At 36.1% G+C, this 24,178-nt stretch overlaps 1 protein-coding gene across 1 annotated transcript in view; it reads left to right on the forward strand.

The window, feature by feature from the left end:
* Nucleotides 1-24,178, forward strand: part of Dnah12 (dynein axonemal heavy chain 12) — a 218,243-nt gene that overhangs the window by 74,119 nt on the left and 119,946 nt on the right. Inside the window, exons 28-38 of the mRNA XM_017802268.2 lie at nucleotides 1,735-1,980; nucleotides 2,305-2,424; nucleotides 5,937-6,046; nucleotides 9,459-9,642; nucleotides 9,777-9,917; nucleotides 10,835-10,918; nucleotides 11,448-11,636; nucleotides 14,143-14,262; nucleotides 16,355-16,543; nucleotides 19,215-19,366; nucleotides 22,802-22,940. Of these exons, the coding sequence (XP_017657757.1) occupies nucleotides 1,735-1,980; nucleotides 2,305-2,424; nucleotides 5,937-6,046; nucleotides 9,459-9,642; nucleotides 9,777-9,917; nucleotides 10,835-10,918; nucleotides 11,448-11,636; nucleotides 14,143-14,262; nucleotides 16,355-16,543; nucleotides 19,215-19,366; nucleotides 22,802-22,940 (1,674 nt within the window). The remainder of the gene's footprint in view (nucleotides 1-1,734; nucleotides 1,981-2,304; nucleotides 2,425-5,936; nucleotides 6,047-9,458; nucleotides 9,643-9,776; nucleotides 9,918-10,834; nucleotides 10,919-11,447; nucleotides 11,637-14,142; nucleotides 14,263-16,354; nucleotides 16,544-19,214; nucleotides 19,367-22,801; nucleotides 22,941-24,178) is intronic.

The following is a 24,178-nucleotide window of genomic DNA, read 5'->3' on the forward strand; positions in this document are numbered from 1 at the left end:
AGGGGGGCCCACTTTACCTACATGCAGGCAATGCACGCATACACATAAAATAAAAATAATAAATTTTAAAAAATCCCCATTTCAGGCCGGGCATGGTGATGCACGCCTTTAATCTCAGCACTCAGGAGGCAGAGGCAGGTGGATCTCTGAGTTCAAGGCTGGCCTGGTCTACATAGTGAGTTCCAGAACAGCTGGGGCTACAGGGAGACCCTGTCTCAAAAAAGACAAAAGAAATCCCCATTTCATTTCGAAATATATCGTTTCATACAGAAAAACTCATCTTTAATGCAAATAACACTTAGGTGTTTGCACATGCATCTCTAATCTCTGTATATCTGATTATTACTAGTCACAGTTGGTTACTTTCTGAGATCCTTGGCACCTGAGCATGGATATATACTCATCAGGTAGATTTCAATGGTAATGTTCTTCATATCTACTAATTCACAAGAAGCAAATTTTTATACTTCTTCCTCAAATATAATTCATTTTTTTATTTATTGATTTTTTTGGTGTATATTTCATACAGAACATTCCAAACAATCTTATTCATCTTTATACCCGCATCCCAAATGGTACCCTCCCATAGCCTCCCCCCCAACACTGGAGCCCATTTACTGACATCCCTGTTACTGTCCACTGTGTTGTCAGTGCCCCAGTGCAAGTCTGTCCGTTGAGTCTAGTCAACCTATCTAGAGTCCCTCGTTTTAGGAAGATCAGCTCTTCCTCATCTAGCAGCAATCGGTTGCCAACATTCCTTTAGATAAGATTGGGGTCTGCTGTTCATTTTCCCAGTTCTACGCTGGGTTACTGTCTGGGAGTCTCTTGGGCCACCCTGGCCAAAAACTCAAAAGAAGGTATCTCTTGTCTGGCATTATTTCTTTTTATGTAGCCTTTAGCTATACACGTGGACTCTTAAAGAAGTACACTGATCACTTTAATCTTTGGTTATACTTTCCTTTTGGGTGTTTAAGACCATACAGTTGGCCCAAATAAACCAATTTATTTTTACTCTTAAGATCATTTGAGGATCTGTTCCTTAGGGGTCACATGGGCTTGGCAGAAGCCCCTGGCTCCTTTGTTTACCAGGTCTGTCTATGTGAAGATAAATCAAAGGTCCTGCTCGACAGTGCCTGGCTTCACTTGGAAGCATGGATGAGATGTTTCCTTTGAGCTGACAGTAACAGTGTGGAGAACCCTTAAAAAACTAAAAGTTAACTTACCATTTAACCGAGTTATACAACTCCTTGGCATATATCCAAAGAACTCATCCTATTGCATGGACACTTATACATCCATGTTTGTTGCTGTTCTTTTCACAATAGCTAAGAGATGGAAGCGACCTTCCTTCTCTCCTTCTTTCCTTCTTTCCTTCCTTCCTCCTCTTCCTCCCTCCCCTTCTCTTCCTTTTTTGCCAAACACTTTTTTGACACCCCAAAATACCAAGTACATAAAGATCTTTACTACTGAAAAAATTAGTCTGTAAAAAGATGTTTCATTTTAGGAATAAACTTGACTAAATTTTTTTTTTTTTGGTCTTTCTTGAGACAGGGTCTCCTTGTAGCCCCAGCTGTCCTGGAACTCACTACGTAGACCAGGCTGGCCTTGAACTCACAAAGATCTGCCTGCCTCTGCCTCCCAAGTGCTGGGATTAAAGGCATGCACCACCACACCCGGTGATGATTAACTTTTAAAATGGCTTCTTTTATGTAAATAATTTATTATATCCCTCAGGTTCTTTTTAGAACAGTGGCTATGATGGTTCCAAACTACGCCCTTATAGCAGAAATCTCCCTTTACTCCTATGGATTTTTGAATGCAAAACCTCTATCTGTGAAGATAGTAATGACCTACAGGCTTTGCTCAGAGCAGCTGTCATCACAGTTTCACTATGACTATGGAATGCGAGCAGTGAAAGCAGTTTTAGTGGCAGCTGGAAACCTAAAATTAAAATACCCAAATGAAAATGAGGATATACTGGTAAGTATTAATTAAATATGTTTATTGTGAACATTTCAGTGAAAAGATGGCTTCTTCAGTGAGATCAGTCAGGATCTGTATATATGCAACTGAGGGGGTTGTTGCTTTAAGTTCTTTTATATAAGATTGAAATTCCAATTTTAGCTCATTTATTGCACTTAATACAAGAGGCTTTAGGTTTGATAAGCATAGTATTAGTTTTTATTATGGAATTCTGTAAGCAATACAATATGAGCAAAATAAACTTTGACTTTTGTCTGGGGGGTGTACAGTGAATATATAAGTTCAGGTAATTAACTTACATTGTCCTTTTTGTGATTTTAGCTTCTTCGCTCAATTAAAGATGTAAATGAACCAAAGTTTCTATCACATGACATACCCTTATTTAATGGAATAACAAGTGACTTATTTCCTGGTATTAAACTCCCTGAAGCTGACTATAATGTAAGTGAACCCACAAGGGTGACTTACTCTGTACAATAAATTCAGCTGATGACTTTGTCACTTATAAAATTCTATTGAAGTAGTGAAATTATTTTGTTTGTAGCATAGCATTGTAAGGGGAGTTTCCCTATTCTTCAAAAACCTGTGAAAGAGTTTGAGAAGCAGTGGTGTTGATTCTTTAAAGGTTTGGTAAAACCTCCTCTGAGCCTTGGCTTTTCATCAATGAAAGACATTTGATTCTTGACTCAGTTTCCTTAATCCTTATTGGTCTGTTCAGACCTCTTCTTTATTTGAGGTACAGCCTTGGTAGGTTACATACTTCTAGATATTTATCCATTTTCATAGGTTTTCTGATTTGTTGGCGTATAATTATTCATAGTTTTCTCATACGATCTTTTGTGTATCTGTTACTTGTGTTAGTATCAGTATGTCTTTTATCTTTCATTTCTGATTTTATTTATTTTACCCCTTTTTCTTAGTCTAGCTAAGAGTTTCTTAGATTTGGTTTTCCTTCTCCTTGCCATCTCATCTTCTTTTCTTCCTCCTTCCTTCTTCTTCTATCTTCCAGTGCAAGAAATTGAACCCAGGATGTTGCACATGCTAAGCAAGTGCTCTACCACTGGGCTACATTCCCAACCAATTTAGTTTATTAAAAAATAAACCATTAGTTTCATTGACCTTTCCTATTGTTGTTGTTATTGCCTTTTTTAGTCTCTGTAACTTATTTCTGCTCTGATCTAATCCCAGCTACTCTGGAAACTGAGGCATAAGGAATACAATTTCAAGGCCTATCGATAACAGAATGAGTTAAAGCCAACCAGGGTAGTCTAGCATGACCTTGTCTCAAAATTTAAAAAAATTAAAATTAGGCTCAGTAGTAGTGTGTTCACCTAACATCCTTAATGACCTACCTTCAAGCCCCAGTACCAAAAAAGATGTTTGATTTCTCCTTTAATTTCTTCTTCGAAGAATAGTTTGTTCAGGAACATACCGTTCAATTTAAACATTGTTAATTTTCTGTGGTTCTTCTTGATATTGATTGCTGGTTTCAAACTATTGTGTTAAAAATGATACCTGATACGATTCTGAGTTTAAATGTGTTAAGGTTTGATTTGTAGATTAATATACAGTCCATCCTGTAAATATTTTATGCATACTTGCAAATGGGTAGAATGTTCTGTGTATGCCTGTTAGCTCCATTTAGACTAAACTGTAGTCCAAGTTCATTGTTGGCTTATTGGTTTTATGTTTGGATTACCTGGTCAATGTTGATCAGATCTCTTAATATTTGCTTTATATAATTAGGTGCTGGGTATATATTTATTATTGTTATATCTTCTTGAAAAATTGACCTTTTCATCATTGTTGAAGACTTTCTTTGACTTTTTTCTTTTTACAGTTTTTGACCTACAGTCTATTTTGTCTAAAATAAGCATAGCTATCCCTCTTACTTTATATTTTTATTTGTACAGAATATCTTTTCTCTCTATTCAGTTTCAATCTATAAATGTTTTAGAAGATGAAATGAGCAGCAAATATTTTGGTCTTATTTTTAATCCATTCGTCATTTTGTGTGTCCTTTTATTAGAGAGTTTAATCCATTTACATTCAAACTAATGACAAGCATTTTAAATTTTTATTTTGTTGGGAGCTGGGGGGCGTGCCACAGTGTACATGTGCAGGTCAGAGAAAACTTTGCAGGAGTCAGTTCTCTCCTTCTACCATGTGGGTCCCTCAGGTTGCTATACTTGGTTGGTGGCAGATGCCTTTACCCACTGAGTCATCTCTCCAATCCTAAAGTAATTATTGTTATTTAAGGAGTAACAGGCTATTTTGTTAATTGTTTCCTACCTGTACTTGTTTCTTTTCCACATTTCTTTTGTTGTTTGAAGGTTTTCCATAGTGGTATGCTTTAGATCTTTTGTGTATTATAGCTTTTGCCATTGCCTTGAGGTTTACATAAAACAAATTTATAGCTGGCTCTTTTAAGTTGGTAGCAACTTTAATTGCATACACATACTATACTTTCACTTTTATTTCTCCTATACTTTATATTTTTGATGTCACACTTTTTTTAATGTTTATGAGTGTATTGCCTGCGTGTATATGAGTGCACCTGTGTTGTGCAATGCCGTGGAGGTCAGAAGAGGGTTTCGGATTCCCCTGGAACTGAAGTTAAGGACGGTTCATAGTCGCCATGTGGGTGCTGGGAATCGAACCTGGGTCCTCTGCAAGAGCAGTCAGTGCTCTTAACCTCTGAGCCATCTCTCCAGCCCCCTGATGTCACACTTTATAACTTCTTATAGTTTGTGTCACTAACAAGTTATTATACTTCTAATTGTTTTGCCTTTAATAGTTTTGCCATTTAATCTTTATACTAGAGATAGAAGAGATAAACTAGAAGAGATATACTAGAGATAGAGTTTTATTCCTTCATATATTTCATATTCTATACAGTTATATTATAGGTCCTTCTGTCCAGCAGGATGTTGAGTTCTAAACATCTTGAGGCTAAAGATGTTCTCTCTCAATGCCTTTCCAGGTGAATCCTTGGTCATTACATGGTCAATAAAAACATGGACAGTATGAAGAACTATCTTTGCTTGAGGATCTTCCAGATTAAAATCAATTGTATCTGCTTATATAACCATTAAAAACTCAATTAATTTATCCTTAGTTGGCAAAGTCTCTGTCAATTGCAGGCCAATTCAAAATGCCCATCATTTCCAGACTTTTAAAAAGCTATAGCTGTGGGGCTGGAGAAATGGCTCAGTAGTTAAGAACTGACTGCTCTTGCAGAGTACCCGGGTTCAATTCCCAGAACCACCATGGCAGCTAACAACCATCCCTAACTCCAGTTCCAGGGAATCCAATGCCCTCTTCTGACCTCTGTGGACATTGCATTACATGGGTGTACTTACGCACATGCAGGCAATACACTCATACACTTAACATAAAAATAAAATATTTTTTAAAAGCTATAGCTGTGTTCACCTCTTTCTGAAATTAAGTTCTTTCAGAATTATTTGCATCTGAGGTGCCTTATGTATGTTTAATTTTTAGGATTAGTTTTAGATTTCCTGTTTATTTCTAGTTATTATAATATGAAGAATAGTCTGGCATATTCTCCTGTATCTTAACCAAAAACAGAATTCTGAGACACTATTAAAAAGAATTGATTCTATGCCTGTGGGCATGTTTTTTATCCCAGCACTTGGGAGGCAGAGGCAGATGGATCTCTGTGAGATTGAGGCCAGCCTGGCCACCATAGTAAGTCCAGGCCTCCTGGGGCTACAGGAAGATGCTATCTTAAAAAAGACCAAAAAAGAGTTGATTGTGTACAGCACACATCCAATGCTAGGATGCTGTGACCATTAATAACTTACACTGATGTATTAAAGGTAGTTGAGCTCTATTTGTTCCCCATTCTTAATTTGAAAAAATAAAGCTTTTGTCTGATATAATTTGAAGTAACATTTTATAGAAATACATTCCATTTATTGTTTTTTCAGGAATTTTTAGAATGTGCTCATGAAGCCTGCCAAGTACATAATCTTCAGCCTGTTAATTTTTTTCTTGAAAAAATGATTCAGACATATGAAATGATGATAGTTCGACATGGGTAAGATTATAGATTATCTGCCATAGTTTGACATTGTTTTTAATTAAACTAAAAGTGATGAACCAAAATAAGCAACAAATTTTATATATTAGGTGGGCTAGGGAGCAAATAATTCCTTCTCAAGAGCTTACAACACAAAGTACAAAACCAGGACTGCTGCTGCATGCCTACAATCCCAGTTGATGGGCAGCTGAGGCAGAAGGATCTTGAGTTCCAGACCAGCTTATACACATATACCAAGATCCTGTCTCAGAAATTGAATAAATAAATACAGCTAACTAATTATTTTAACAAATTATTTTAATAAATTATAAAAAGTTGGCATCTAAACAGTAATTATTTTAATAAATTAAAAAATAAATAAGAATAAATTCAGCTGGGCATGTGAAGCCCCCATTTCCAGACATGGATTTACTGTAAAACTAATGGAATTTAAACTTCAGGTCCTCTTATGGGAAACCACTGAAGGAGCCATAAATATTTTATGTACATAATTTATTTTTATAAGGTATCATTAAAATGGATATGACATTTGTATTCATAATTATATATGTATTTTCCTCTCAAATTGTATAATCTTTAAAATATTATTATTTTTATTTTATGTGTATATTGCCTGCATGTGTGTAAGTGCACCTGTGTCATGCAGTGCCCACAGAAGTCAGAAGAGGGCGTTAGATCCCCTGGAGCTGGAGTCAAGGACGGTGGTTAGCCACCATGTGAGTGCTGGGAATTGAACTGGGTCCTCTGCGAGAGCAGTCAGTGCTATTAACTGCTGAGCCATCTCTCCAGCACTTCAAATTGTATAATCTTAAAGCTCCTTATAACATCTTGGATTTATTTCTGCTTGATTTTGTTTCTTGGGAAGGTGGGCCTTCTAGTCAGATGTTCTCTTGGGAATTTGATTTAACCTTTTGAAAGGTCTTTCCATTTTCATTTTCTTCCCTCACCATGCATGAAGTAAACAGAAAGTTACTTAGTAACTGAGGAATGATTTCAGCCTGTTTCTTGCTTATAGAAAGTTGGCATCTAAACAGTCATGATTTTATAGGACAGGGTTTGGAAAAATCACTTTGTGCAGATTTTCAGACATATATAAAAATGAGAGAATAATACAATCAATTCTCATGAATCCAATACTTAAGAATCATTTGAAATCTGGAGCATCAATTTTTGTTTTTAAGCTAGATGCAGGAGATGGAAATCAGTAGACTCCTTCAGAAATTTCATCGGCTGTTATCTGTTTTATTCTAGGCAACTCACTAAGTACAGTTTTTTGTTTTTGTTTTTTATTTATTTTATGTGTATGAATGTATTGCCTGCATCTGTGTAAGTACACCCGTGTTGTGCAATGCCCACAGAGGTCAGAAGAAGGTGTCAGATCCCCTGGAACTGGAGTTACTGACAGTTATTAGCCGCCATGTGGTGCTGTGAATCAAACCCAGGTCCTTCACAAGAGCAGCCAGTGCTCTTAACCACTGAACCATCTCTCTAGCCCCCCTAACTACAATTTTTATTAAATCATATCTTTCTAAATTTTCTTGTGATAACCTTTTGAGGCCTACTTGACTTCACACTTTAGTATATTTTCTTTGAATTATGTTTTCCTCCTGAAATGATTATAGTAGTCTTCCCTTACTACAGTTTCATTTTCTATTGTTTCAGTTACCCATGATCACTGCATCCTGAAAATACTAAAGGGATAATTTCATATTTTGAGAGAGACAATTGCCACATAATTTTATTATAGTATATTGTTGTAATTGTTCTATTTTATTACTAGTTATTTTTTGTCTCTTACTGTGTGGTTTATAAATTAAGCTTTATCATAATTTTGAATATATAGGAAAGAAAATAGTATTATATACAATTCTGTACTACCCATGGTTTGGGGCATCTACTGACCTTAACATAACTCTCATAGATTAGGGGACTTCTGTACTAGGAACCACATTAATCTTTCATAGATTTTAATAATGTGATAAAATAACCATGCCCTCAATTTGACCCTTGATGCCAAGTTCACTTTTTGTTGTTGAAAAGTTTTCTTAATTTTCTACAAATTGGGCATGACAATAATGTGCCTTGTTCAATCTACAGGTTGCTGAACTGCTGGACTCCCTCTATTCTCTTTCACACTTGCTTTTAGAGAGGGCTCTTTTTCTTCCATCCTCTGGGTTCATCTCTTAGTTTCTTGTTAAATCAAACAAGTTCCTTCCATTATATACTGATAATCCTGTGTTTATTATCCTTTCCCCCCTAAAACTCCAATTTCATTAATTGTGTTATCTATCTTCTAAGTTATCTAAAGGACTTAAATCACCAAACATTTCATTTTTGCATAATAACAATTGTCAATCTTTTAACCACTGGTGTTAATTTGACACCTATGACCTGGCTTCTAAGACAACATCATATATTTTGGTTTTCTTTTATTATAACAAGAACATCCTCCTTTTTGTAGATACTGATAGCTGCCATTAGAACAGACAAGGGTAGTCTGTAGGGACAACCAGTACCAACTCTTAGTGACTTGTAAAGCAAAGGCTTATTTCTCATTCCTACTGCATGCCCATTATAGGTTAGAAGGGAGACCCTGCTTATCATAGTCACAAAGGGCCCTAGCTGTTAGAATAGCTACCATCTCAACATTGCGAATCACATTCTTGCTAGAGGGGTGAGTCAGTTCTCTTATTGGCAGTTATCTACCTTTGCTTAGGAGTAATACTTATGCATTTTCTTTTATTGCTTATTGGTTGTAACTAGTCACCTAGTGTTTCCACAGGAGTGGTGAGGAGTCCCGTGTATGCCAGGTGATCTAGAAATCTTTGGTAAAAAGAACTTGTAACTACTATAGCAAATGAAAGCTTTAGAAACAGAAATTTTCCCCACACATTTTTAAGAGACTCTAAGCCTTGGCTTTTATTTCAAGAATGTAGAGATAAAGGCTGGAGAGCTGCCTCTGCAGTTAAGACTACTGTCTGCTCTTGCAGAGGACCTGGGCTCGATTCCTAGCACCCACATGACAGCTAACAACCATCTCTAATTCCAGTTCCAGGGGAAACTGAAGCCCTCCTCTGACCTCTGTGGGCATTGCACAACACGAATGCACTTAAATACATGGAGGCAATAATACACTCATACACATAAAATAAAAATAAGTAAAATAAAATACTTAAAAAAGAATATAGAGATAATAAACTTTCATTGTCATTTAGAGACTTTTTATTATAGTCTATTTTTGATTATATGAATGTGGAAAATTCAGTGTAGAATCAATTCAGAAGTTAAATGTATTTTCATCATATCTGAGAAAATGTTTTAGAAATTTTAAGATTACTTATAGTAATTACCACAGGGCAATGCTTTATATTGGTCTAAATAATTTTGTCAAATTATTTGTCCTTTATAGTTTTATGTTAGTAGGAGAGCCTTTTGCTGCTAAGACGAAAGTTCTGCACATGCTGGCTGATACTTTAACTCTTATGAATGAACGTGGCTATGGAGAGGAAGAAAAGGTCATTTATAGAACTATAAACCCAAAATCAATTACTATGGGCCAACTCTTTGGGCAGTTTGACCCAGTGTCTCATGAGGTAATCTACAAGATAATATTCTCTACTGTAGAAAATGCATATTAAAGCAAAAATATTAGAAATAATTCTGTACTTTTACTGCTAAGTCTGGTTTTATGAAGGGAGCTTTCTCCAATTTTCCCTTTTATCCTTAGTGGACAGATGGCATTGTGGCCAACACATTTAGAGAATTTGCCTTATCAGAATCACCTGACCGGAAATGGGTTGTATTTGATGGCCCTATTGACACTTTATGGATAGAGAGTATGAATACAGTATTGGATGATAATAAAAAGGTAAGTCATTAGGAGTAAAAGAAAAATACATTCAGACATAATTAAGCAAATCAAGGATTATATATTTAAGCTAAAAGATTCAAAAAATTGAATAGGTTTATAAATTATCTTTTTCATAAAAACTAGTAAGCCTTTTTGTTTTTAAAGAATGAAAATACATTATTAAATTTATGTTTATAAATATTATTAAATCTGCTATATTAATAGGAAGGCATAGTAATCTAAAAAGAGTAAGCTAAGTAACTTCAATCTTATAATTTCTAGGTTCAATCTTTGGAACTAAGAAAATAAAGTGTTCATGAAACTTTAATTTTACTTTGATAAATTGAGTATAAGTAGCTATGTATGGCTAGTGCTACCATACTGGGCAATACAACGCTATGCCATGATACTTTATACCTAAGGAAGTGAGTCCAGAAATGCTTGAAGCTTCATTGTTGACATGAGACTCGATCAGGGTAGACCTGAGACTAGAAAGATGATCATAGGAGCAGAGAGGAGATACCGAGAAAGAAAAGCAGAGGGTGGGAAAGATCTTATAGTGAAATTAATTTGATCTGTGAATGGTTAATATTGTTAGTGCTATTAAAATTCAGTGATAATCTCAAAATCAGTGAGATTAAAATAAGATGGCCTTAATAATAATGGACAAGATAAGAATTTGAGAGAAAGGAAGCAAAGGATAAATTCAAGTTTTGAAACATTTGCTAAAAGAGGAAATGTTTTAGATGAAAGGAAATAAGGAGACATAGCAAACACAGAGTTAGACCAAGATTTTTGTCTGGCTTCCATTCTAATATGCATTTCACGATGTCTCAGGACATGCTTTAGCCTGTAAACAGAACGAATTGCATCTAAACTTAAAATATTTGAAAATGAATATTTGAAAATAAATATTTGAAAATATTTGCCTTTAGCTTTGCCTTATGAGTGGAGAAATCATTCAAATGTCTCCTCAAATGAGCCTCATCTTTGAAACAATGGATCTCTCACAGGCCTCAGTAAGTTCCTAATTTAGTAGAATAGTATTTTATTTGTTCATTCATTAACTGAATAAAATATTTGATTAGCTGTCCTAAAATGGGTTTAACACTGGGGATAGAGAGATGAATAAGACAAAGTGTGTGTTTAGAAAGGATGAGAAGCATGCTAATAATTAATACCAATACACAGCTACAACAAGTGCTCTAAGAGTTTGGAAGGGACTAAGTATCCACAGGAGAAATGAACCTTAAACAGTGTTTGCGTTTGGTCTAGTCTGGGGGATATATAAGACTTCTTCAAGAAGATTGGTTAGGTTTGGGCATTTCAGATCATGACTGGATGGTGTATAAAACATATAGAGGTGTGAGTGTCCAGAGATCTGAACTGAAAATAATTTTGTGCATAAGGAGCTTCTAGTGCTTGTTACTCCATAGAAGCAGACAGAACCCAGATCCTGACTGAGCTTATAAATAGTATCTGATAATTGCCAGGTACCACTCGTTGAAAAGCAATAATGGAAAAAGAAAATTTGTTTTTTTCCTCTAGCCTGCCACTGTAAGTCGTTGTGGCATGATTTACCTGGAGCCTTCACAGTTAGGCTGGGAACCACTTGTGTCTTCATGGCTGAATTCACTGAAAGAGCCTCTAAGTGAATCACAACATCAAATTCTGCTGAGAGAACTTTTTGACTGGCTAGTACCGCCTTCTTTATTATTTCGTAGGAAAAAATGCAAGGTAACTTGGCACTATCATTCTCTGACTTACTCAAGTTCCTTAATATTTCACTCAAGTCTAAAGTCATAATGCTAGAATGACTAAATAAAGCCAGTTTTCCTGTAGCTTTGTTTTATTTGGTTCTTATTTTGGTTTTACTTTTTTGTATTAATTTCTTAAGGCTGTCATAACAGATTTCTACAAACTTGGTGGACATCATAAGTCTGAAATCACGATGTTCTTGGGCTCACAGCTTGTAACTCTAGTCTCTTCCTCCAGCTTCACATTTCCTTCTGTTCTGTGTGTCACTTCTCTGTGGCACTAGGGGTCTTAGACTTAATACCCATTGGATAATTCAGAATGATCTCTTCATCGCAAAATCCTTAATTACATTTTGAAAGACCTTTTGCCAATAAGATCATGTTCATAAATTCTTGAGATTATGCTGCAGAAGAGTCTTTTGGGAACCACCATTCAGCTACGATCATCACACATACACCACATACATGTGTTCACACACATATATACTTAGTGAGATATAAATATATTGATATACAGAGATATCCAATGACTTATCCTAAAATACTTTATAGTTAGGAAAGATGTGGTATTAAAAGAAAAAACTGGAAAATTCTACGTTACAAGGACTATTTATAGTATTTTCCTAATATAAAAAGTTTATCAATTTTAAATCCCAAATACTGAACATTATAAATATAAAGTAGGCTTTATCTTTCATTGTAATAAGTAATGGATTTTCTTTTCATAGTTATTATATTTTTTATGTTCAGTCAGTTCTGAAGAACTATTAATTTGCTTGATAATCTTTTTTTCTTTTTTTTTGAGACAGGGTCTCCCTGTAGTTCCAGCTGTCCTGGAACTCACTATGTAGACCAGGCTGGCCTTGAACTCACAGAGATCCTCCTGCCTCTGATTCCCACGTGCTGGCATTAAAGGCGTGTGCCCCCATGCCCCGCATGCTTGATAATCTTTACAGTAGTTGTCTTCTCTCCATTCCTTGTTCTCCACCATTGCCCCGCCCTCCCCTGTTGGAATGGCCTGGGTTCTGACTCAGTTCTCCTACCTGGATCAATAAATAGAGCTAATTTAGTTCTTATATTGGAAAATAGATAAAATAGTCAATGATAATAAAAAATGCAGCAGAGGTTCTCTGGTATATGCATTTTACAATTAGAATGAAGATTTTAAAACACACATCCTGTCTATTCTTTTCTTAAAAATCCTTCTTTGGAGCCCTCTTCTTATAATGAGATCTGTAACACTGATCCTTGTCCACTTTCCCATGCATTACTGTTAGCCATTTTTCCCTCAAATCCATAGCTTCTCCTTAGTAGTCTGTGTCTACTTGCATCTCTATTTCTTTCATTTATGTAACTGCCTTAAACATCCTCCCCTTCTTTACAAATTCAGCTCATCTATTCCTATAAGTTCTCTATTGGAAAACTTATCCTTCTCCAATTTTCCTGGGTCTCATCCAGTTATTGCCCAAGTACTGCAACATTTTCTTTTCCTGGAAGTTCCTCCTCCATATCTTTATTTCACCATATGTTTTTCTATCTGGTTTTAATATTGTTCATTTTCAGATATTGTGTCTTTTATTTCTAAGCACATTCATGTTTGGATTATGGTTTGTTATACACTTAAAGTGATTTTTTTATCTTTTTTTATTTTATTTTTTGAGACAGGGTCTCCCTGTAGCCACAGAGGGCCTGCCACTCACGATGTAGACTAGACTGGCATCGATCTTACAGAGATCTGCCTCTATCTGCCTCCCAAGTACTGGAATTAAAGTGGTTTTTTAAATTACAAAATAAAAGTGGTTGTGGAAAATACTTATATTCAGAAAGATCTTTATAAGATTCAGAGCAGGTTTTTAGTGATTACTGAAAGAACAGCTGAGGATACTAAGCTGGCCTGACCTGGTTTGATATGTGGTGATACAGGTAATAGTACATCTTCATAAATGTTTACAGAATAAATAACTGAATGAGTAGCTGTAGAATACTTCATTTCTGCTTTTTTAAATTTTTTATTTATTATTTTTATTTTATGTGTATGTGTGTATTGCCTGCATATAGGTCCTATGTCATGTAATACCAGCAGAGGCCAGGAAAGGGAGTCAAATTCCCCTGGAACTGGAGTTAGAGACAGTTGTTAGCTGCCATGTGGATGCTGGAAATCAACTCGGGTCTTCTGCAAGAACAGCCAGTGTTCCTAACTGCTGAGCCATCTCTCTAGCCCCCATTTCTGCTATCTTTAGAACATTGTTTATTCGTATATAGTATCATAGTACCTAGTTTCCACTTGTCAGAGGATTTAGAATAATAATATGCCAAAGTAAAATCTTTGAGAAATGTTTTTATTGTGACAACTTAAATTCTGTAAATTTAAATGTTATAAAGACCGTATTAAAACTATGTGTGTTTTTAATCAATTTTGAAAAAAAATTGCTTTCATTTATTCTCTAAGAAGTTTTAAAAAGCACTTTGTTCTTTTCATGTTGCAGGAACTGATTCCTACAAGTAACATCAATGCAATTGCATCTCTTACATGCCTCTTTGAAGTACTATTCTGTAATGTGGCAGAAAATGAACCAACTAGCAAGCATATTCGTGTTTGGATTATGGTTGGTTTCACACTTTAAGTCATTTTTAAATTGCATAATAAAATGTAGTTATGGAAATATCTTTATAAAATCCAGAGCACATTTTTTGTTTTGTTTTATTTTCGTTGGTTTTGGGTGGGATTTTTGTTTTTTGACTTTTGTTTTTGTTTTTGTTTTGAGATAAGGTCTTACTATGTAGCTCTGGCTGTCCTGGATCTCACTGTGCAGATCAGGCTGGCCTTGAACTCACAGAGATCTGCCTGCCTCTACCTTCTGAGTGCTGCAGTTAAAGGCATGCACCACACACCCTGCTCAGACCAGGTTTTTGATGATTACTGAAAAAATAGCTGAGGATACTAAACTGGTCTGTCTGGTGTGCTGGATACTAAAAACCACTCTAAATAGGATAAAGGATGACAGAAAGAACCCAAATTCTGCTACTCTGTAGGAAAAAATCATAATTAGATAATCACTTGATAAGGTGATTTAATATGAACTCCATTTGCTTTAGATGAATTGATTCTTGTCTTAATGCTAAGCCAGCATTTAAACACATAGAAACTAGCTATGAAAGATTAGTAGCAAACATCCAACTAGCTAGATAGAGTTTTACAGGCAGACTCCACGGAGGCCTGAGGGACATGTTAGTGGTCCTAGTTAGCTAATGTCTAGAGCTCAAAGAACACCAGAAACTATGGCAATTGTGAGCAGAAATTATCAAAGGAAGACAAAAGAAGAGATTTTTAAAAAATATCTTTCCCTCATTATGCCACTCTCCCATCTACCGCCCTGTTCTTAGTGACTTCATTATTATTTTCTCTCAGATTTTTTTGACAATAGTGCTTCCTTCCCATTGTTTTCCCTCCACATTGTTGCTGCAGAAAATCTCCCTGTGGGCCAGCTAGATGGCTCAGGAAGGTACAGGCGCTTGCTATGAAGCCTGACAAGTTGAGTTCAACCTCTGGCACCCCCATGATGGAAGGAAAGAACCAACTCCCACAAGATGGCCTCTGACCTTCATGCATGTGCTGTGGCTCCTACACACACACACACACACACACACACACACACACACACACAAATAAATGGATGTGAGGAAATGTTTGGGACTCTATATCTGACAGGAGATTAATAACCAAATTTCAAAAACCTAAAAACCAAAACTAGGTGGTTCACACCTGTATTCCCAGCACTGGGGAAGTAGAGGCAGGAGAATCAGATGTTCAAGGTTATTCCCATCTACATAAGGAGTTTGATGCAGCCTGGGCTAGAGACCCTGTTGCAGGAATAAATAAGTAAAAAATAAATAAATAAATAAACAAATAAAATATAATTGTCTTTAAAAAGAACTTTAAAAAATCTGTCTCGGACATCTCACATTCAACCTGTTTCTTTCTGCCTCGCTTTTCACCTTACATTCCTCTACAAATCTGTTTTAAGTATAATGTGTTTATCCCTTTTTCTTCCTAGTTTTGGAACTGCATTTCACAGGACTATCTCATTGTTTTCCTGTACCTATTATTGTTCATGTTTATGAAATTAGCCCAGGAATAGTCCATCTATTTGCATTAAACTTACATATTTACAGAAAATTTTTGTTCTTTTAATAAACCCAAACTCCCAACTTTATCAAATGGTTCCAAATCGCTTCATAAGACCTTTATAGGTTGATTCCTAGTTGAAATTTTTCTCATAAGATATATTGGATTTTTATCAGATAAGACAGGTACATAGAATAAAATTCAAGAAGCAAAAGATTTTTCCATCCATCAAGACCTATTGATGAACATTTGGGTTACTTCTGATCTTTCACTATTAAAAAATAGTACTATAGTGAATATTTTTATACATGCATCATTTTCACACATGAGAATACATTTGAAGACAAATTAAATAGATGGTCTTATGTCATTTGGTATAGACACTTAAGTTTTTAACAACTATTGGCAGAGAAATGATTCTTACATGATTATAAGCTATATTCCATATTTATCTACCTATCTTCTATCACTTTTCCAAGTAGTTTCAGCAGGCCCTAATATATTAAATTTTAGTTGTTTCTTTTTAAATTTCCTTTGAAATACTGACTGTAAGTTAAATTTTTCCCCAACAGGCTTCCTTTATATTCTCTTTGATTTGGTCCATTGGAGGAAGTTGTGATACAGATGGGCGTGTTGCTTTTGATAATTTCATACGCTCAATCATAACAGGGAAAACTGAAGGAAACCCAATTCCAAGCTCTGTGGGTAAATGGGAATGCCATTTTGATGAAAAAGGCCTCGTCTATGACTACATGTATGAGGTATGACTAAAACCACATGTTAAAATAGAAGGTATGCTCAGCATACGAAACTCCAGGTTTCCACCCCAGAGTGCTTTTGATTCATGATGTGAGCTGTTTAGTCCCTTCTTTTTAGCTCTCATATAACCTGTTTTAGTAATATCTTATAATGTTATATTTAATTTTAATCTACTTTTCCATTTTGTGAAAGAATTCATAAAAGCCTTTTTTTATGTTAAGGCCTATCAAGCCTGTGTACCCAGATGTCTCACAGTGCAAGTTCATCCACTGGGGTCTAGTCAGCCTATCTACAGTCAATCCCTTAGGGAAGATCAGTTCTCTCTCACCCAGCAGTAATCAGCTTCCAGTAGTTCTTTGGTTAAGATTGGTGCCTGCCACCCATGTCCCCAGTTCTATGCTGGGTTTTTGTCTGCTTGAGTTTGCATGGGTTTTGTGACACCATTGCTGTAGGTTCATGTGAGCAAGTTCCCAGGAACCTGTAAGACTGTTTCTAAATGGTCACACACCTCCTCCCTAGCTTTTACAATTTTTCTGCCACCTCTTCTGCAATGGTCCCTGAGCCTTGGGTGGGTGAAGTTTAATATAGGAATCCTGTCCAAGGACCCCACACTCTACAGACTCTTATTCTCTACGTGTCAGCCATTTGTGGACCTTTTGTGTTCATTGCCCTCTGTTGCTTGAGGGAGTTTTGTTGCTGAGACTTGAGAGATTCATTAGTATTCTCTCTACCCCTTGTTCCACTATTTTCTGTGAGCCTTAGATACAGAGGTTCCTTTGTAGATGTCACTTAGGGTTGGGCATTTCACAGACACTTAATCTCTGTGTGTGACCAGTTGTGGAACTCTGCAATAGTCTCTGTCTATTGCAAAAGAAGCTCCCTTGATGAGTGGTTACTGGCATACTTGTCTGTAATATAAATCTGGTGGGGGAACAATGGGAGGGTACTAAGGAGCGAGGGTGGTATAAAGGTTATTAAGATGTTGTGTATGAAAATTCATACACAAAAATTAAATTAAAAATATGCAAAAATGAGAAAAAAGCCTTTTAAACAGCATTTAAATAATCGTTTATTCATACAATTTTTTAATTTATATTTTTATCTTATGTGTATGAGTGTATTGCCTGCATGTAGGTACATGCACCTGTGTTGTGCAATGCCCACGGAGGACAGAAGAGGCCGTTGGATCCCCTGGAACTGGAGTTCCGGACAGTTGTTAGCTGCCATGTGGGTGCTGGGATTCGAACCCGGGTCTTCTGCAAGAACAGTGTTCTTAACTGCTGAGCCATCTCTCCAGCCCTGTTCACACAAATTTTAATTTATAAACCATAAGATCCAATTAGAGCCTTGGTTATAGTTTTACCTAAATTATTGAATCCTGGAAGGGTGAGTGGCCAGCACAGACAGGACTCAAACCTAATTAACAGTGCAGAATTCCTTCCCCCAAATCAGATAAACATAGAATTTTAAGAATGACCAGAAAGAGAGTTTCATCCTCATTAATAATAGAAGAAAAATCAATAAAATAATCTTGAAAAATGAAAAATCAAGAGATAGTAGTACAAACATGTTCTCTACAAACTGAAAGCAAACACCAGAATATCCAGCTGAAATAAGTGAAAGTAGTTGCCACTGGGAAGGAGAAAAATCACATTGAGAGCAGTTTATTTTCTTAATCTTATGAAACTTTTAGCTCTAAAATATGTGTCTATATAACTTTAATATAAATTTTAAAATAAAAGTCTAAATTACTGAGTCAGAAAGATGACCCGGGGAAAAAGCACTGGTCACACAAACTTGAGGACCTGAGTTCGATCCTGGGTCCATTAGTGGAAGGAGATAACTGATTCCCAGAGGGTGTCCTCTGGTCTCTCTCTACATGCATGTGGAATATAGAGAAAAGTTCTTAGCACCAGCTGCAGCATTGGAGTGGGTCCTAGACTCCTGCTACTTTGCCAGGTATTAACTCTTTTATTACTTGATAGCAAGAGGCCTTGGCATCTATATAGAGAAGGGAAGAATAATCAAGAGAGTAAAATAATGGTTGAGGTCGATGCTGATTGGGAGACATCTGGGAATGTCATGACAGCCAGTGATTCAAAAGAATTTGAACGCAGTAACACTTAGTACATCTCTGCTGATAGTGGTGGGTGAATATCAGCCTAGATCAAAATGCTAAAAAGTCAAAACCAAATATAGAGACCTCAAATGTTATTTTATCTTAGATATTGTGCATTATCTTCAAGATATGAAAGACATGAAGCCATAAGCTAGCAAATTATAACTTGAGCTACATTAGAATGACTTTGAAATAAATACTCAATACATGCTAAAGGACATCTGAAAGGCATTTAGGGAAGGTTAGATATTAAGAAGACATAAATTCTACATATGTTGAGTTTATGAAAACATGCCATTATATTCTTCAGATTATCATTAAAAGGCAACATTAATGTAAAGAGGAATGTGTATTAAATTGGGTGATAGATTCATGGATGGTTATTAATCTACTTTATAACTTAAAATGTTTTAAATGAACTATTATATTTCATAATATTACAATTAAAAGGAGAAAAAACTAAAGTTTTTAAAAGAAAAACATTTAAGTGTTGAAAAGATTCTTTCAGATGTAGAAGTACATAGTTATAATGTTTTGAAAATATTCTCTTATAGTTGAGAAACAGAGGTCGCTGGGTCCATTGGAACGAACTAATCAAAAATACTAATTTAGAAGATAAATGTGCCAAGATTCAAGATATCATAGTCCCTACGATGGACACAATTAGATACACATTCTTAATGGATTTGAGCATTACCTATGCAAAGTAAGGAGCTCTAAATAAGAATTTTAAATGTAACAGTACTAGTCTCACAAAATGATAGCATTTTTTGAAGTAAACTTTGAGGTCATCTAGTTTTAGGCAACTGAGACCATGGGTGGTGGTCAATTAACATGTCCAAAATGACATCTATTGCTATTAGCAAACTAGAAGCCAGCTTTCTTAATACTTGCTCCAAAGTCCTACTGAATCATAATTTATTGCATCATAGTCACAGAAAGTTGTTTGCAATGTTAGTGTTAAAGCTATTTATTCTGGGCTGAGTAAATGGCTCAGTCAGTAAGCATTTACCTCACAAGCATGAAGACCTGAGTTCAGATCCCCACAACCCACATAAAAATCTTGGCATAGTGGTGCATACTTGTAATCCAGCCATGCAAGGTGGGAGATACAGGCAGGCAGATCTTTAGAAGCACATGGACCAAGTAGCCTAACCTGCTTGACAATGTGCCAGGCCAATGAAAGACCCTGTCTCAAACAAGAGGTGGAAGGAGGAACCCAAGGCAGGATACTCAAAGCTGCCTTCAGATTTCCATATGCATGCTGTGCAGGTGTATACCCACACACATACATGTGTACCCACACAACACATACACACACACACACACACACACACACACACATACACACACAAGCTATACATTTTACATATAGGTTCAGTTGTTAAACTGAACCCAAAATGTTGAACTGTCCATAATCCACATCCTCTCATTATCATTTGGCATTTTTCTAATATATTCTATGCTAGTTCTGGATTCTAATACTTAAGATGAATCTTAAAAACTCAGATTTAGCCAGGCTTGGTGGCGCACACCTTTAATCCCAGCACTTGGGAGGCAGAGGCAGGCGGATCTCTGTGAGTTCAAGGCCAGCCTGGTCTACATAGTGAGTTCCAGGCCAGTTGGGGCTGCAGGGAGACCCTGTCTCAAAAAGACCAAAAAAAAAACCAAAAAACTCAGACTTAAATTAGAAGAATACATCAAAGAAATAGTACATAAAACTGACCAGAAACCCAGACATGCACACAGGCATATCTATGCCAATTTGTAATTTTTATAATTATTTTTCTTTTACAATATTAGCTATAATTTATCATTTAATTACATTAACCAAGTTTACATGATGTTCATAGGTGAATAAGTTGTTTCTGAGTGCTTTTTGTGTCAATTTTATCTTGAATTTATTTACTTATTTTGACTTGTGGTGCTTGGGATTGAACCTAGGGCCTTTTACATACTAAATTCTACAACTGGACTATATACCCTCTTTGTTTTGAGCAACAATCTCATATGTAGGTTAGGCTGGCCTAGAACTTAGTATATAATCCAAGCTAGCTCAGACTCAAGATCTTCTTGGCTCTACCTCCCAAGTGCTGCTATTGCAGAAGTGTATCACGGTATCCCAGCCATCTTGTTCTAAAAAGCAGGAAAAATAGCTCATAATAAAAGTAATTTTATCCCTAGTTTGAATTTCTAGCTGTATTTTTTTACTTATAGGCTAATATTAAAAACTTCCTAGCCAGACATTGTGGTGAACATCATTAATCCAAACTACTTTGTAGACTGAGGCAGGAAGATCATGAATGTTTCGTGATCTCAACATTCATGAATGAATAAACTAATTAAATATTTTAAAAGAACAACTTTCTTAGGCAAGTAAAGCAGTTGTAAATTCTGGGAAATTCTTAGTACATGAGTTCCTTTGTGCCAAGAATTATTTGTCAGGATAATATTTTCAAATGAACAAGTACAAATATGTAAAAGGAAACCACTTATATCAATATATCCTTATTAAAATATTGTACCTATTTGAGTAACAGTACTGTGTTTCCTCATTAACACTTTAAGGAAAGAGATCTAGCAATAGATATTATGAGTTTAACAGTTTTGAAGATGGACAGAAGTATATTTTGCAGTATCATGATAAATGTAATGTTTAGGGTAGTTTCTGTGGTTTTTGTTGGTGACAAAGACATAGGTAGTTTTAATATGATTGCCAAATGTTAGAGAAGAGAAAAGATAAAACCATTTTGCCATCCCAAGATCACAGGTTCTCTGTATTCTAAGAATTTCTTGCTTTGTGGACCTCAAGACCATTATTTTATTAGTTATTTTAGTAAACTGCATAAAATGAATGTTAGACTACAACATGAAATCTCATGAACTCTATTGATGAAATCTCAGGGATAAATCTAGTTCTAAAAGAATTTCATCTTAGTGTTTATACATAAATATAGCAAGTTTTTATTTTAGGATAATTTGGATCACTTAGGCAACTTTTTACAATCAAATATTGGCACTCAGCATCACTTTTACTCTTTTTACTTGTTTTTATGTCTTGTGTGGCCATAAATTACCATTCATGACAGAAGTATTTCATTTATAATGCAGCATTTCTAAATCTTGGTTTCCTCAGAGCTTTGGGAACACAATGTCACATGTGTTTTTCCCTTAACATTAGTAAATTTCATTCAAGGATGAAAAACCCTGTTTGAGGCCCCTATGAGTGAGGAATTTCTGAATATGCTCTTACACAAACATTTTCAGCTCAATTGATTTTCAAAATGCTGTTAACAGACTATAACTGTGAACTTTAGAAATCACTATCATTCCATTCTCACAATATTTTTTGCTATTGGCATCCTAACACCCATCTTCCTGAACAGCCTAAGCTAAACTGATGGCTATCACCTTACTATTCTGCTTCACACTGACACCACAGTTTCCATGCCCCTAACTACAGAGTACAAATATACCATTTTTCTGAAGAAACAAATTTTGGCTTTCTTCTCTGAAAAGTTAAGTATGTTATCTTTTTAGTCTTTTTGCATATAGCAATGTTAATGTGGTCAAAGAATAATTTCTTACTATTAAAGTCTGCAACATTAGGCAAAAATGTGGGTCAGTCATTACTGGTCTTTTAAAAATATGTATTTATTTTGTGCATGTACATGTTTGTGTGTGAGGGTACACACTTGCCCTACTGCACATGTGGAGGTCATAGAACAACACTGAGCATTGGTCCTTGCCTTCCATGTTGTTTGAGGCAGGGTTTCTCTTGTTGTTTGGCACTGTACTGAGTACTCCAGACCAGCTAGCTGGCCCCATGAGCTTCTGGGGGATTCTCCTGTCTCTGCCTCCCCTCTCTCTGTAAGAGTGCTGAGGTTACAGACATGTGCCACCATGTCCAGTTTTTACAAGGCTTGGGTCATCAGGCTTGCATGGCAAGTGCTTTTGCTTTCTGAGTCATTTCTTCAAGCCTAGTCTTATTGGTCTTTCATGAAATAACAATTATGAGTGTGAAGTTTTAGATAATACTCTTTATTATTATTTTTAAATGTTTATTGTTTTGAGCCTCCTTTGATAAAATGTATTCTGACTTTCTTCCATTTTGAATGATGTATTCATTGTTTTCATAAAGGCCACTGCTTTTTGTGGGTCCAACTGGTACAGGAAAATCAGTGTATGTGAAAGATAAGCTGATGAATCACTTGGAAAAGGACAAGTACTTTCCTTTCTATGTTAATTTCTCTGCACGGACCAGTGCCAACCAGGTTCAGGTTAGTGTAAAGCCACAAACTGAAGTTTATAATTATTAATGTTTTGCTTTACTTGCTAAATATTTTAAAGTGCACATTAAATATGTGACTATGTAGATCTATGAATCAAAAGATATTTTTATATTAAACTATTGAATTTTGTCACTTTTTTTTTTGGTCTGAGAAGCAACAGTTGATTTAGCCAGACAAGAGCATATAAGAGACATGCGTGCATTTGCGCATCAGTAGTGGGTGAGACATGCATGTGTGTGCACATCAATAGTGGGTGAGACATGCATGTGTGTACACATCAGTAGGAGTGAGACATGCATGTGTGTGCATATCAGTAGAGGTGAGACATGCATGTGTGCCGGTGCCAGCTGGCCAAGATGGACAGTACCTGAAAGGGGGAGTGAGGATTGAAAGAAAGAACAAGAGACAGAAAAGATACTTGGGAGGGCTAACAGTGGTGACTGCAGCCCCGGTTTATTTCAGCTCCACCTTTTTATGAGGACTGACAGTGAATACTGCAGCCCCAGTTTATTTCAGCTCTGCCTTTTTATACAGAAGAACTCAGTTAGTTACAACAGCTGTTTTTCCCCACCTGTATCTGAGGGTCAAGGAGCGGTCAGATCAAAGGCTTCTTTGATTCTTTTGTTTACCACTATTGCCTCAAGGTCAGGTGTTGTGAGGCTCTCCATATAAACACATTCCTCCTGATTAGGCAGATTAGATACTGGTGTGCATAACACAAACTCAGTAAACAAGCCTGCCACAGCTCAATGTACATAATAGACAAACAGCTCCCAACATCTCCCCGTTCTTTTTTATTTTTATAACCTCAGATTATGCTATATCTAGGACAGAAGGACTGTGCCTGTCTTAGGTTGTCTTCTGCCAGAGCAAAGCCTTACCTGTCATCAGCACATAGCTTCCATCAGCTACACCCTGTCTTAGGCTGACTTTCTCCCAGAAGATCTTACCTGTCTTTGACTACCAGCCTCTGTTAGGGGAGGGAGCACAATCTCATAACATGCACAGCAGCCTTGACTTGCCACAGGATTTCATAAATAACTTTACCGTCACCAGATGAAAACAAAGACAGGAGGAAAAGCATGTAAGGTGGCTCTCAGCCTTTTTAGAATATCTGCCACTGCTTACAGGGTGAAAATGCAGAGAAAATTTTTTGTTTTTTCTATTATCTCTTGGCAATAACACGTTGACATTGGTACAATATCCACTTTATCCCACAAGCACAC

The sequence above is a fragment of the Nannospalax galili genome, unplaced genomic scaffold (assembly GCF_000622305.1).
Source record: "Nannospalax galili isolate Female #2095 unplaced genomic scaffold, S.galili_v1.0 scaffold505, whole genome shotgun sequence".
NCBI classification, from domain to species: domain Eukaryota; kingdom Metazoa; phylum Chordata; class Mammalia; order Rodentia; family Spalacidae; genus Nannospalax; species Nannospalax galili.